The sequence below is a fragment of the Ammodytes marinus genome, assembly GCF_949987685.1.
Source record: "Ammodytes marinus genome assembly, chromosome: 1".
NCBI classification, from domain to species: Eukaryota; Metazoa; Chordata; class Actinopteri; order Uranoscopiformes; family Ammodytidae; genus Ammodytes; species Ammodytes marinus.
This window is the reverse complement of record NC_137230.1, coordinates 29277490-29291420: the sequence shown is the minus strand read 5'-3', so window position 1 is coordinate 29291420 and position 13931 is coordinate 29277490. Positions and strand designations below refer to the sequence as shown.

The 13931-nt window shown below is 42.9% G+C and overlaps 1 protein-coding gene across 1 annotated transcript in view; it reads right to left on the bottom strand.

The window, feature by feature from the left end:
• The window catches only part of nav2a (neuron navigator 2a), a gene marked incomplete at its 5' end in the record, with an annotated part of 97730 nt that overhangs the window by 43312 nt on the left and 40487 nt on the right, over nt 1-13931 (bottom strand). The window contains 4 exons of the mRNA XM_080027600.1: nt 5480-5947; nt 7408-7516; nt 7619-7728; nt 9289-10537. Of these exons, the coding sequence (XP_079883726.1) occupies nt 5480-5947; nt 7408-7516; nt 7619-7728; nt 9289-10537 (1936 nt within the window). The remainder of the gene's footprint in view (nt 1-5479; nt 5948-7407; nt 7517-7618; nt 7729-9288; nt 10538-13931) is intronic.

The following is a 13931-nucleotide window of genomic DNA, read 5'->3' as shown; positions in this document are numbered from 1 at the left end:
CTATCTATATAAGACTCGTTTTTTTGTTCATTTGGCCAGTGCTAAACAACAATGCTTTGTAAAGGAACTGGCAGCTCGGTAGACAGTGGATAAGTCTGTTGTTTATTTCTTCAAGAAGGATGTCGCCATCATCTGCTCCATGCTAGGATATTATGAATGACTGAGTAGCTGAACATTAAGAGAAGATAAAAAATATGTGCTATATGTGAGTGCAGGCTAAGTAGACCATTCACTTCATTTCATAAACGGATAATTCAATTGGAAGGCACTTGATTTATTGGCTGTCGGAGGTAGAGGATGTCCGTTAGCAGCAGGTTACAGTCTTAGGCTTATGCTGAGGTCCATGTACACTTAAGCAAACATTCCAATTTCAAACTAAAACAACACCAGCTAATTCCCCCAAATATTTGCCTGTGGAGGAGATCCCTAATGGAAGTCAATATTGACCCATTTAACCCAGGTGTAATATGATTAAATGTTTGCTGATGTAAAGTTGAGGCTATAGAGACCGTTCAAATAGTGAATGCTTTTTCTGTGTGGCACTGTGATGATTTCTAGTCTCAGCAGTTAAGTCAGGAGAAAGTAAGTTGGACCACTAAAAGACTTTCAGTGTTATCTCTATGAGGATCTCAGCAAGAAGGAAGCCAGCACACACACACACACACACACACACAAACACACATTGATACCTACATGTATATACAGTATACACACACATAGCAGTACAGTGTTGCCTATAGACAGAGCTCCTTTGTGTAACATTTAGTCAAACTGAATCAGCGTCTCAGCTGCAGGACGGAAACTTAACGGCAACCGAGTAACCCATCAGAGGTGGAATCCTTCACATATGCTGAACAAACTGCAGACTTTATAATGTTTGAAACTATGACGATGAATTAAGTTGCAATACAAACCAAGCAGAAAACACAAGGCAACATTCAAATTGATTTGGAGTTTGCTCTTTACCAACTTCCTGACAAAAAACTGCCAAGTGTCTTTTCACATACAGTTAATTTGACCTGTTGTGTGGGCATATAATTCAAATAGAAGAATATAACAGTTAAAAGCAAATATTGCGAAAATATAAAACTGAAAAAATATAAAAGCCAAGGAATGAGGCTCTTTAGCTCTCTGGTCCGTCAGTTGGTTTACCTGGGCTATTAACTCAATACAGCTGCTGCCTGCTGCTGGAAATGAGGTTGATGAGTTTGCAGGCTGGAGAGCCAAAACGGTGAGCTAAAAGAGGCTAAAAAGCTGTAGAGTTGTGAACTGTAGCAATGGTTGATAATTCACTTGAAGTAGTAAAAACACTCAGAAAACAGACTGAAAGTTGGATTTATACTGTATGTTGCACCTACTGTACCAACCTGTGAATATACCTCAGTATTTGTTTCTATCGTCACTTATATCGGACAAAATACATTAATATCAAGAAATGATAGAAAAGATGCCTTGTACCAGATTAAGCTTCTAGCTCATTTCCATTTGCAGTCCCTGGCTAATGCTATTGGCAGCAAACCTGAAAGCCCCAGATGTTGTACTTTCTCACCAGAACATGAATTCAGTACAAAGGCTGTGGCCACTCTCTCAGGTCATCTGGCAGCGGTCTGCTAACCATTACCAAGAGTTCAAACCAACCATGGAGACTCAGCATTTTGTTACCATGCACCAAGTAGCTGGAAAAAATACTTCTGGAAGAAAGAGAACCTGACTATGACTAATATATTCTCATCTGCCTTCATGCACCTTATGCATTCATCAGTAATGAATGAAATGGTTCATTTTAATTTTTTATTTATTTTTTACGCCTTACGCTTTGTCTTGTGTCAAGCATTTGGAATGGCTGTTGGTTTAAGGGTAGATATATGGATAACATAAGTAATTAATTATGCTACAGTGTTACAATCATAGATTCTAACGAACACCAAAGCTTAATCTGACCATGTACAATCATATTTCAGGAAAATTCATATCTGTTTTCTATCTATCTATCTATCTATCTATCTATCTATCTATCTATCTATCTATCTATCTATCTATCTATCTATCTATCTATCTATCTATCTATCTATCTATCTATCTATCTATCTATCTATCTATCTATCTATCTATCTATCTATCTATCTATCTATCTATCTATCTATCTATCTATCTATCTATCTATCTATCTATCTATCTATCTATCTATCTATCTATCTATCTATCTATCTATCTATCTATCTATCTATATTCTTGTTAACACACAATCAGTCAGACTTGTCATGTGGCAGATTTTCACAATAAGAGAGACAATGGTTAATGAAGACATTTAAATTTGTCTGCAATATTCTTGTGACAGAGTATCTACTCAGAGGGGGGTTAGCTGTCCTTTATGGGAAGCATCCATCACCCCAAAGCAAAGTCACCTTGAAGATGGCCGGGCACTATAACGTCTCACACATCCACACACACATTACTCCTTCACACTAATGAGTAACTGAGCCTGCTGTTTCAGATGGCTGTTAACCCGTAACCTTCTGCATCTGGGAAAACATGTCTAAACAAGACAGTGCATGGGGCTAAAACCGAGTCGCCGGGTAGAGTTTAGACAGCCATGTAACTAACGGAAGCAAAAAAAAAAGTTCTTGAGTAAATGAAACTGCAGAAATATTTGCCCTACCAAAGAAGAATGCATGCACTGTGGTACCGACATGAGGAAATTCATGAAATGTCACGCTTTTGCAAAAAAACAAACACTCAGCCTAAAGAGAAATATCTGTTGATGGTTTGAAAAAAAAACACTCTGACGTACCTTTCTGCCTCAAACATGGTAACACAGTTAGTCCAAAAGCAAAACAAACAAAAGTCCAGGTGAGGTGAGGGTTGATAAAAGATCTCTTCCAAAGCAAAGGTGTCCGTTTTCAACCGCCTGGCTACTGTCTGTACTCAGGTCTGAACCTGTGAGTGAGATCCACTGTTATGTGAACAATATCACCAGGTGAGAGCGTGTTTGATCATAGTGATAGCAGCAGTGGGTGAACACTATCAGTGAACTAAAGATTATGTGTCCAAGTGTAGCCTGAATGTGTGTGTGTTGCTCTGTGTGGGAGCTCAGTGTTGGTATGCAGCCTCTCTTCTCAGCTCAACATGCTTTACGCTGCTGGCTGGCTGGAGGTTGGGTCTGTGTGTGAGAGGTGGAGGAGGGATGGGAGGGAAGGGGAACAAGGGAGAGAAGGGGGAGGGCAACAATAGCCCCATAGCTGAGGAGGTGGTCTATAATCTCCAAGGGGCCAGAGAAGCCGAAATATAAAGGGGGGGGGGGGAGTTGGAGAAAACCTATGCAGGCACTTAATGTGTGGTGTCATCAGTCATGTTGTCTGTGTTGTAGCAAATTAATTAATCATTGAGACAGATGAAGACTGATGTGGCCATTTCAGACTACAGTTAGACTGCTTATGAAGGATGAAAGCTTCAACAAACTATTGTTTTTATAATCGTTTCATCTTTCTTTCATTCTTTCGTTTTTTTGTTCTGTTTTTCGTTTATTCGACTTATCGTCAATAAAATATTTGAAGAATGTTGCTTCTGGAAAGAAATTATTTAAGGGAATTTTCTCAATTTCATTATTTTAATAATGTGTGAACCGAGCAAATACAATTCCATTTACCACCATTGTATTGAGGCATACGTACGTTTCAAAGCTGGATATCTCAGAAACCCGGACAGATATGTAGATCTATAATCGCATGGCATATCACTGGAGATTTCTTTTCAGTGTGTCTTTTTGTATGATATGACTATTTAACAGACATTTAAGTCAAGGTAAAGAGTTGAACTATGATAGTGTACAGCTGTAATCTAAATACCAGCTCCTCCTCTCTGGGTAAACATCCCACCCTGTGTGGGAGAACCAGTTAGTGGACGTTGCCTGGCTTGTGATGGAGCTAACCACTATATAGCCTGAGGATGTGCAGACGGGTGTGGGGGAAGTCACCAGTCTGTGTTTGTTTAAAATGGTTAACTTATTGTGTCAGGCAGGTTTCACAATTTCTTCCAGTGTATGGATTACATTTTCAATTTATTTATTGTACTGCAGCCTAAACAATATCAGTAAATCATTTATACCTTGCCTTGCCTTCCTCACCGTTCAAAGCCAGCCTGGATATCAAGTTTTCAGAGCAAGCAAATGGCTCTGCACACTTCTTCACATCACTCACCTGTCCAGGTGTGGCTGTGGCTTGGCCTTTGTCTGCTCCGCTACACATTCAGACATATCAAGTACTTCAAGAGCACTTAGGTCACTCTACTTATACAGCTGCCCCAGGGCTGGTGAATCACGTTTGAATCAATGAGGGCCAGAGGAAGTAATTCCCACTCATTTTTTTTATCATATGTTTTTTTCTTTTCTTTGTATCACCTTGCTTTGCTGAGCTTGTGGAATCTTTTTTACATTTGCATGAATTCAAATTCAAAATGAATCCCTGAAGCAACAGCTCTATTGCCAGACCCTGGGCCCTCTGTCGAGATGGCGTCTTTTACAACCTCATCTGATAATAACGATGAGGTTTCAGTTGCAGAGTGTGACAGCCAAGGTATGCTGAGGGCCTGTTACAACATGGACAGTGGCAATGAGAGAGCAAATAAACGGGTTATCAACATAACTGTGTCTCCACACAGAGAGATGGGATACTTGTGGGATATAAGCGTTCCAGAATAAATGTTGCTTATGCTACCGAGGCATAGACGTGAGATATCATCAAGGCAACTGCATCACAGGCATGAATAGTGAGCAAGGAGCACTACTGCCCTCTTCTGGCAGGCTCACACTCGAGACATCACAGTACATTCATGGGTTATGTGAATATTGTGAAAATTAAACAGTGTACAGACCATAACTTTTTCATCCTTCTTTGTTTGCTAAGAAATCCTCTGTCTATCAACCATCAACTATCAACCAAAACACCATATTTCAACCAGCCAGTAAAATCCAACCATAATCAAAAGATGCCCTCATACTAGTGGCAAAAAGTAAGTAATTCACACTTTTCTTGACTTCATTGCCCACGTGACATTTTAAAAGCAACAGCTTTATGGAGTGCCATAAAGAGTCTTTTGAAGGAAAATTCTTCAACTCTATCTGTGTTCAAGTCTCAAAGACATGTAGGACATTAGAAGATTACATTTTATATTTTTTAATAGAATACATGTTTAGTAAGTGTCTGAAATTCATGTTTAGCTCAAATACAAAAGTACCATAGCCAAAATAAATAGATTATCCTCAAATAATGTCCCACTTCCCAAAATTACAAATATGCAAAATACTGTATGGCCCAAAAGATTACAGGCTATTTATTTTTAAACACAGAGCAAAGCAGCAATTCCTCACATTGTGAAAGCGGTCACTATCTGGTTGGCCTTTTTCTCTTGATAAATAAAACAAAAGCTGCCATTGAGTAATTTTCTTTTGATCAACCCATACATCCATCAACAATCCACTTACCCGCTGGTGACATCATCAGTGCGTGCCGCGTTCTTGCTTAGGACTTCTCCGTCGCTCATGTATCCAGTGACCTCCATTGAGATGGCGTCCAGGTCGATGTCATCCCCGGCCCTGTCCCCTAGGTCCAGGCTGCAGACGGCTCCTCCCCTGCCCACCAGCTGTCTGCGGAGGTGCCCGGGGTACATGTAGCGTCCTCCCTGGCTGCTGCTGCTGCTGCCGCTAACCGCCCGACCGCCATAACTGTTACCCAGAGATGGGGCGTCGCCCGCCTGTAGACGAGGGCTGGACTGGCCCAGTCGCCACGACGACAAGGAAGGGCGGGAAGATGTGAGGCTGAGGATGCTCCGACCGCCTGCACTGCTGTTATTGCTGCTAGCGCTGCAGCCACCTCCAACTCCACCTCCACCTCCACCACCACCTCCACTGCTGTCTGTGGTGACGCTGCCATCGAAGGTGGTTTCCAAGGTGCTGAGGAGACAGAGAAAGGAGAGAAATAAGGCGGTGATTTATGACTTTTTGTTAAATATCTATCCGTAGTTTCTCCAGCTGATGTTTCCAATGGTTGTCTGCAATGATCTGATCCTGGTGGTGATCTCTAACAGCTATAATGTGTAACTTCTGTTACCCCCATGAGGAATTATGAGTAATTACAACGACACTGTCAGCGCATCTTCATGAGGTAGTCCATGGGTGATGGCGCATGGATTTAATACAGTCTGCTGTAGGTCCAGGTATATTAGTAGTAGAATCAACAACTCAAACATTTATTTGGCTCTTCTTGGGATTTTTCCGACCTCATGCTCCAGTGTCAGGGGCTGACACCCGATTGTAAAGACTGCCATACTGAGACATACAGAGAGAGTTTTGTGGAGCTGATAGGCTGAGTCAACTTTATGTCAACTCGTTTGGCGATGGCTTGAATGTAACCGTCATTCATTTATATGAAAAAGTTACGCACTATAGCTTTAACCAGATAAATAGTTTCTTGGCTCAAGACTCATCTGTCCACCAAATGTCTTTTGAAATACAACTGAGTAGCGACTCCATAATCTCGTCAGTAGACAGACAGGGTGAAAGAAAAGATGAGAGAGTTTTTGTTTTGCTCTAAAACATGAAAACAGGACGCATGAACCTCACAACAGAGCCTTAAACCCTAACCAGACAGCTGGGTCAATACTGAGAAGCAAGGCCAAAGCAGAGGTCAGAATGATGTGGGAGGGAACGTGATTAAAGGTAAACCAGAATCAAAGGCGACATGCCCTGTGATCAAAGTAAAAGTCCTCTCAAAAGCAGGACGAGACAGCAACAAGAGGTAAGACCTGTGGACACAGTCTGCTGACCATGATGCAGCTCAGTCACTTACTCAAATCCCACAGTTTGAGTAAGTAACAGTTAGCCTGATTTGGCCTGTTTACTACTCAGCCGTAGCAGCCATTGTAAGGCGGTACACTTCGATGATCCCCAAACAGTAGAGTTTTGTTTTCCATTGCAGCACATTTTATAAACTTCTTTGTGAGCAGTGCTGGATTGGCAAGTTACACAGAAAATGATTTAGAAAAAAATCACTTTCACTCACTTATTTTGTTACTTCAAATCCTTGAGAAATTGCGGATAACCTTCCTTCTTAGAGCGTCTTTTTACAATAGCTTTGCTTTATAGAGTTCAGCATAAATATGTATGACTTTTTTGTTACCAACTGTATATGCTATTTTACCTGAGATGAAATCATACTTCTCTACATTTGACAAAAATTGCAGTGCGCACTTTAAGATGAAAATAAAATGAATTCCAATATAATGAGGGAGATAAAGAAGTAGAAGAGTAGTTCGATAACTTATTTCCTCACACATTCCTAAAAAGCATAGGAGGTGGGGTCAGTTTGGGTTAAATCACCAGTCAATTCGGATTAAAATGTATTGGACTTTTACCTGTGAGAGACCTGAGTTCCTCGCAGGCTAGACATGGTATCTTCCAGGTTTTGCCGCAGGTCTGCTATGTTCTTGACGGTACGTAACCGCCTTGTCTCTGGGTCTTCACCTGGGTGACACAAAAAAAAACTCAAAAAAATATACCAGCACAATAAGACATAGTTAATCTATCCTGACAGACACTGACTCTGTACTAAAAGTCATCACCTACCTGAAAGGTCCTCGATGGAGAGCTGGCTGTTCTTAGTGAAGGAAAAGTCTCCACCTATTCCTCCTACACTGCCCTCCGTCTCCCCCGTTCCATCGACGTCTGTTTGGGATCTGGGGGGACATCAAATTGCCCGAGGAATCAAAGAGCGGATATAATTGATACTGTATTATTGTGCATTTAGTGGGAACCTAATATACAGCAAACTGTCACGAAACAGAGATAAACCCGATTAAGAATTAAATCTGCTGTGTTTCAAGTCTTGTGACCAAGGTCCAATATAAACGCCTGCTAAGCCCCAAATGCCAGTAAATGCCGTCTTTGAAGCATAAATCAATACAGTTCACCCACTGCACCGGCTGGCACTTTTTTTTGAAACGATGACGTTTGAAATGCCTCGGTTATATACAGCCTTTGGTCTTTGCCTGATCCCAGACTTTGTCCCTGTTGGCTACTGTAAACACACTCTCTGTGTGAGTGTGAGCCAGCCAAAGCCACTGACTACCTCTAACACAGCTACACAAAAAAATGACAGCTTTTAAACTTTTCTTTATCTTCTAAAGATAATGTTATTGATTGACTGATCCTGGAGAACTGACCTAATATTCCTTTTAAACTCAAGGTTATTTTCAGGCAATTTCCAAACAATTTTAACATTGGTTTGACTTGTATTATTTTCTTTAATTTTCTGTCAAGCATACTCTTTCTGACAGGTGGAGGTGCTATAACCTTGCTGGTAATGGCACCTGACAGATATACAGCGAAAGTAGAACGTTTTAGAGTATGGAGGAAGGGGGTGTTTCTGAAGAGGTGGGGTTGGTTAGCTACAGGTCAGGATGTACAGAGGGAGAAAGGGCAGCGGTGCAGGAAGTGTCTGGAGGCTAATGAGTGGCAGTTAGAAAGGATTCATTGAGAACGAGGGGGGGGGACCTCCTTCCTTATCACACTGAGACCAGGACAGAGGTCAGAGGCACACGGCATCCACACATATTTGCCCAGATAGATGTGCACACACATGAATGAACACAGATGGTCACATTCTTGGTTAACAGCTCACAGATGGCTAGATTCAGATTCGGAACTTTCTAATGCGGAGAATCAAATGTCAGATATGTGATTAAAGTTCTAACAAGTGCTAGACACAAAAATACCACGGTTTACTTACGGCATTACAGACAAAATTGAGGTTAATTAAAAGCTTAGACAGTCAAGAACAGCTTACCCAGAACTGTTATCAGGTATATGACTGAACAAATGCACTCCAGTAAACATTTATCAATCACACCAATTCTGGCAAATGTGCTGTGCTTGGAAAGAGGTGCAATGTGCAACCAATGACTTGATTATAGGTGTTTTATGAAGCCTGGTCTTACTTACAGTGTGTTGGCCAGCAAAGCCCAGCTTCAAGATATTTAAAGTAATCAATAAAACAGTCAATATAGTTACTGATAAAATTATCAATAAAACTTTGTTTCTTTTTAAAAGATGATGCCCACTATATATAAAAACATACGTAAGGCTTATACGTTTGTCTGTTCTCTGCTATTGCAGAAACATGGCATTGCAACAATGCTACTTCTGTAGAGAGCCTTTAGACATTTAAATTCCTATATCACTGACACACAAGAAAAAAATTTAATCAAAGCAGAGATAGTGTGTCTGTGTTATCTCACCTGTACATAAAAGGTGCGACGGTGGCCGTGTTGGGGTGGCTGTGGTGCTGTTGAGTCTGAGGTAGCTGCACGCTGATGGTGTTGCTGGCTGTGCTCTGTGTAGTGCCTCCTCCCGCCACAGGGGCGGCGCTGCTCTTTCCCTCTGTGGAGGCCAGACTGGACGTAGAGCTGGAGTGTCTGCTGTCTCTGTCTCTGTCTCTGTCCAGGGGGCCGCGGTGCATGGCCAGACCCCCGACCAAGCGCATGCTCCGAGGCCTCTCCCCCGGCTCCTTCACTGAGGAGGCTTTCCCCCCGACTCCCGGGGCTTTGCCTCCTGGCTTTGGTATTCCGCTGTGTGCAGGGGTGGAAATCTCCTTTTTGGCCACTTTACCCCCCTTGGGAATGAAGCTGGTGATTTTAGAGGTCCGTTTGTTTGAACTGTCTGTGTCTACGGCGACTGGTGCTGCCTCCTCCTTAAGCTCCTCCCCCCTGAGCTCTGTCCTGTCATGGGACGAGATGCGTTTCCCTATCTCCTTTCCTCCCTTCTCCTTCTCCTTCTCCTTCTCCTTCCCCCTCTCCTTGTCCTTGTCCTTCTCAGTTCCTTTGACGGAGCCCTTCTTGGCAGTCAAAGCTCTGCCGAAAGTGCGCTGGGCGATGCCCCTCAGGGCTATTTTGGGGCTGCTGACGGATGTGGGCACAGTGTTACCTGTTGAGGGAGCCGCTCCGTAGGCCGCTCCGTTGCTGGTCCCGTTCATACCCGGGCGGACGTTGCCGTCATCTTCCTCCAAAGGGTCGGTGTTGGAGCCAGTCTCTGCTCTGTCCACTTGCCCCGTTCCAAGCTGCTTGGCTAAGGCAGCGTTGTCCGTCGGGGCCCCTACTCCATTGGAGGAGGAGGCGGAGGAAGATTTGGAGTTTCCTTTACTGTGGAAGAGCTTGAGTTTCTCCATCATTGACTTCTGAGCTACAGCCTTAGGAGGCGCTTCGCTGGCCTTAGAGGAGGCGTCCTTCTCCTGCTTGACAGACTGCATGGCGACCGGGGGAGAGAGGGAGGTGGTGTGCTTGGAGCTTATTGACTTGCTCCTCCAGGGCTTGCTGTTGCTGTTGGGCTGGGGGATGGCTGTGAGAGAGGAGGAGGAGGAGGAGGAAGATGGGGCAGGACCCAGGGCGGAGGTAGCAGAGGAGATGCTGGTGATGGAGCCGGCGGTCAGTGCAGATGACGGAGCATGCTCAGTCATAAGCGAAGGCTGTGAGGTCATGCCCTCTGAGGAATCTGCAAAAGAAAAAAGAGATTTTATTATACAACAAGATACAGGGAGATACAGATGAAGAGTAAAAGTCAAGCACAGAGGATCTGGGAAGAGAAGAGAAACCAGATAGTGAGAGTGAGTCTTGATTGACCCCACACAGAGTGGCCTTATAAGGGCTTGGAGGTGGCCTGTGTTGATACAGCCAAACTTGCTATTACTTTCCATCGGGCGCACCACCAACACTGTTTAAAACCCCTCAGCACTAACAACGAGAGGAGACAATCACAAACTGTTTATAAAAACAATGACGAGTCGAGTTCTTTCAAGTCTTGCCAAGCAGGTCGAGTGAAGAATCAGTGGCCGCTGCACTTATAAGGCTTTGACTTTTACGGACTGCTTTTGGTCAGCTTCCCACTGCTTTACAAAGAAGCACTGTCTGGTTACATCTGGTTACATGCACTCAGTCCCTCATAAGTTTAAAACAGGATTAAAAAATACAGTTTAACTTGGAGATGAACATCATTTAAAGAGTTTTTGTTTTGCAGCAATAACATTCTCCACTAAACCCTGGTTACAGATTTATCACCCAAGGAGACATGTTCTGGGTAAATCTGCAACAAGTGACTCAGCAACATCTCAACATGCAAACTTACCCAGAACTGGAGGAGCAAGAGAAGAGATGAAATTCCTTAATAAAGTCACTGTTCTTGTAAAAAAAAACTACTGTAACGTATCCTGATGGCTGCTGAGGTTGTTACTGAGGGGCTACCAGCAGCACAACGTTCAGACCAGTGACATTTGAATATTCAAACACACCAACTGCCAGTGAGAGAGGCGGCCTGGGCTTGGAGCACTCAGTGGAATTAATCATAAAAGTTCCGTTGAAACGCACCCCTTTTACTTTGCACACGCACACACACACACACACGCGCGCGCACACACACACACGCATGCACACACACACACACACACACACTTATATTAATTCCAAGTCACGGCTGCTGCTGCTGCTGTGCCTTCTCATATTGTAGCAACAGGATTTTTCCAATACAAACAAACGTGTTTCAAGAAAGTGATAATATTTTGAGAGAACAATTAGGCAACAATAACTTTACATACAAATTATACTTGTTTTTAGACAATTCTTAAACCAAGTTGATTATGATCAATAAATTATGATCAATAGTTGATTATGATCAATCATTTTCTTATCCATATATGAAGATTACTAAAGAATAGTAATAATATGTCCATCAGATTAAGCACACGGGTAATAATTAAATAACTATCACTGTGCTCATTTAGTCCTTTAATTAAAGCTACATGAATTCCATAATCAATTCCTATAGTCAATATAAAAGGTCAATAAGTCAGTGAATATCAAATATTCAGCTGCCTTGTTTACTCATTTCTCATCTGGCTCTCCACTGCATTTAATTTTTCCAGCACCTTAATGCCCTAATTGGAAATGGGCACTCATCGCCTTTTCCCATTCTCCCTCTTTTAAGAATTGAGCGAGAGCAGCCTGAAACAATGCAGCCATTAGGAAGTGATTACAGCCCAATTAGCAGTGCTAGCAGTTAGCAATCAGAAAAAGTGGGTCAGGTTGCTTAATAGCTGGCTTGCTATTGGAGGTGGCTGAATGTGAGATATAGGCCTGCTTTGATTATGGAGCAGGCACAGAGTGGATAAGGGTGGGCTGGCACTGCTAGGTTTTTGGGATGAGTGAAGCTTTGATGTGGGCCTGCAGGACAGACCGTGCTGTCCGGGAACGGGGTCAATTGGGATTACGGGTCAGAAAAGGAAGAGAAGAAGAAAGGCAGGGACACGGAGAGGCCCTGGACACTGGGACAGCTGCTTGTTGTCATGACTGGACCCAATGACCGGGACTGACACGCTCCAGTTGGGTTGCCATGGGTGTTGGAAGGCGGTCAATCTGCAACGTGTTGGGTCAGAAGTGACACTGGGGGTGATGGACTTGTTGACACGGTTGCATCATAAACTCAACCCATCAAAGGTTTTTAAAAGCACAAGGCTCAATATTTCTAAAAAACACATGTCTGTCAAAAAAAGGAATGCTTAAGTTAGATTAAATAACTGCTGTTATTCTTTTTGTTTCTTTTTTTTTTACCTTTATTCAACTGGCCACAAGGTGGGGTAGATGCAATTTTTGGCAGAAAGTGCTGCACGTGCCTTCTTTTTAGGCACAGCCCTGTGCTTCCTCAAGCAGAGATAAGAAGATATTTTAGGATTAATAAACATAACCTAAACATTTACGATGATGATGTAGTAGAACAATTGGGAGTACACATTCTGATCACTGGGGGATAAATATGGCTTCTTTCAGGCTACATTTTCAGAAAACCGCTTTTAATAATCAGCACAACAAGCACGTGAGGAAGCAATTCTCCTTCTCAAATAAACACAGTAAAGTCTTAACATGCCCTTAGAATGGGTTACTGACCTAACGACCCTGTGTAGCCTTGGGCCAAATCCTCAAATTAAACTGCAAATTGCCCCGCTTTTACTGTGGTGGTCGAAGCAGTTTGCAAGAGGAAACATGTTGAAAGAATTTCAGCGTTTACAACTCAACTGCTTAATTATAGCAGTCATTAGAGAATAAAATCAAGAGCACAAAATGACAGTAGGGGGTACCCAAAGGGAAAGGACCACCACTCCACTTCCTCTCTGCCATAAAAATCTGTCTCACCCTCACCCACTCTGTCTCAGTGCCGGGTCAGCTGCCTATACCCCTCTCACAGCCTCAGATAACATCAAGGCATTTTGGGAAATCAGCTGAAGTGGACCCAAAGGTCTTTTCATGGATCATCTCACCCGTGTTTGTGCGTGTGCTTCCGTGTGTTAAAGCCTGTCTGCATCCATGTCATTTTACCAAAGTGTCAACACATGTGTGTGCATGCATGTCAGGTTCAGAAGAGAGAGGGGATGTTTGTTTGTCTGCTACGCAACAACTTCAAACACAGGAGAAAAAGGCAGTGCATTCATCAGACGTAGGGTCGGCTGACACTGTTTAGACATCACAAGCCCTCCATCCCCTCTCACGGTTGCACTGGTCACAAGAAATTAAGCTAAACCTTTTGAGTCAGTCAGCGACTAAATTGCTGACCTGAAAATGCCCTTCTTACATACAAGTCGTGATAGCAAGACTGAAAACATGTTTTTTCACTTTAAAACCCAGAGTGCGGAGGAGACTTCTTTCTCACGTGCTGCACAAAGAGAGGATTGTGAGAACATGATGGTCGACTTTAAAACATACTGTATAATGGCACCTACATGGATGTTTCATGTGAAAGAAATGTCCACAAATTATATCAAAGTCAGTGGCACAAAGTTAGAGTCTGCAGGTGTGTGCTTACTCATCACGTTTGGATTTTCAGAAGCCGGCACTCTCTCTCT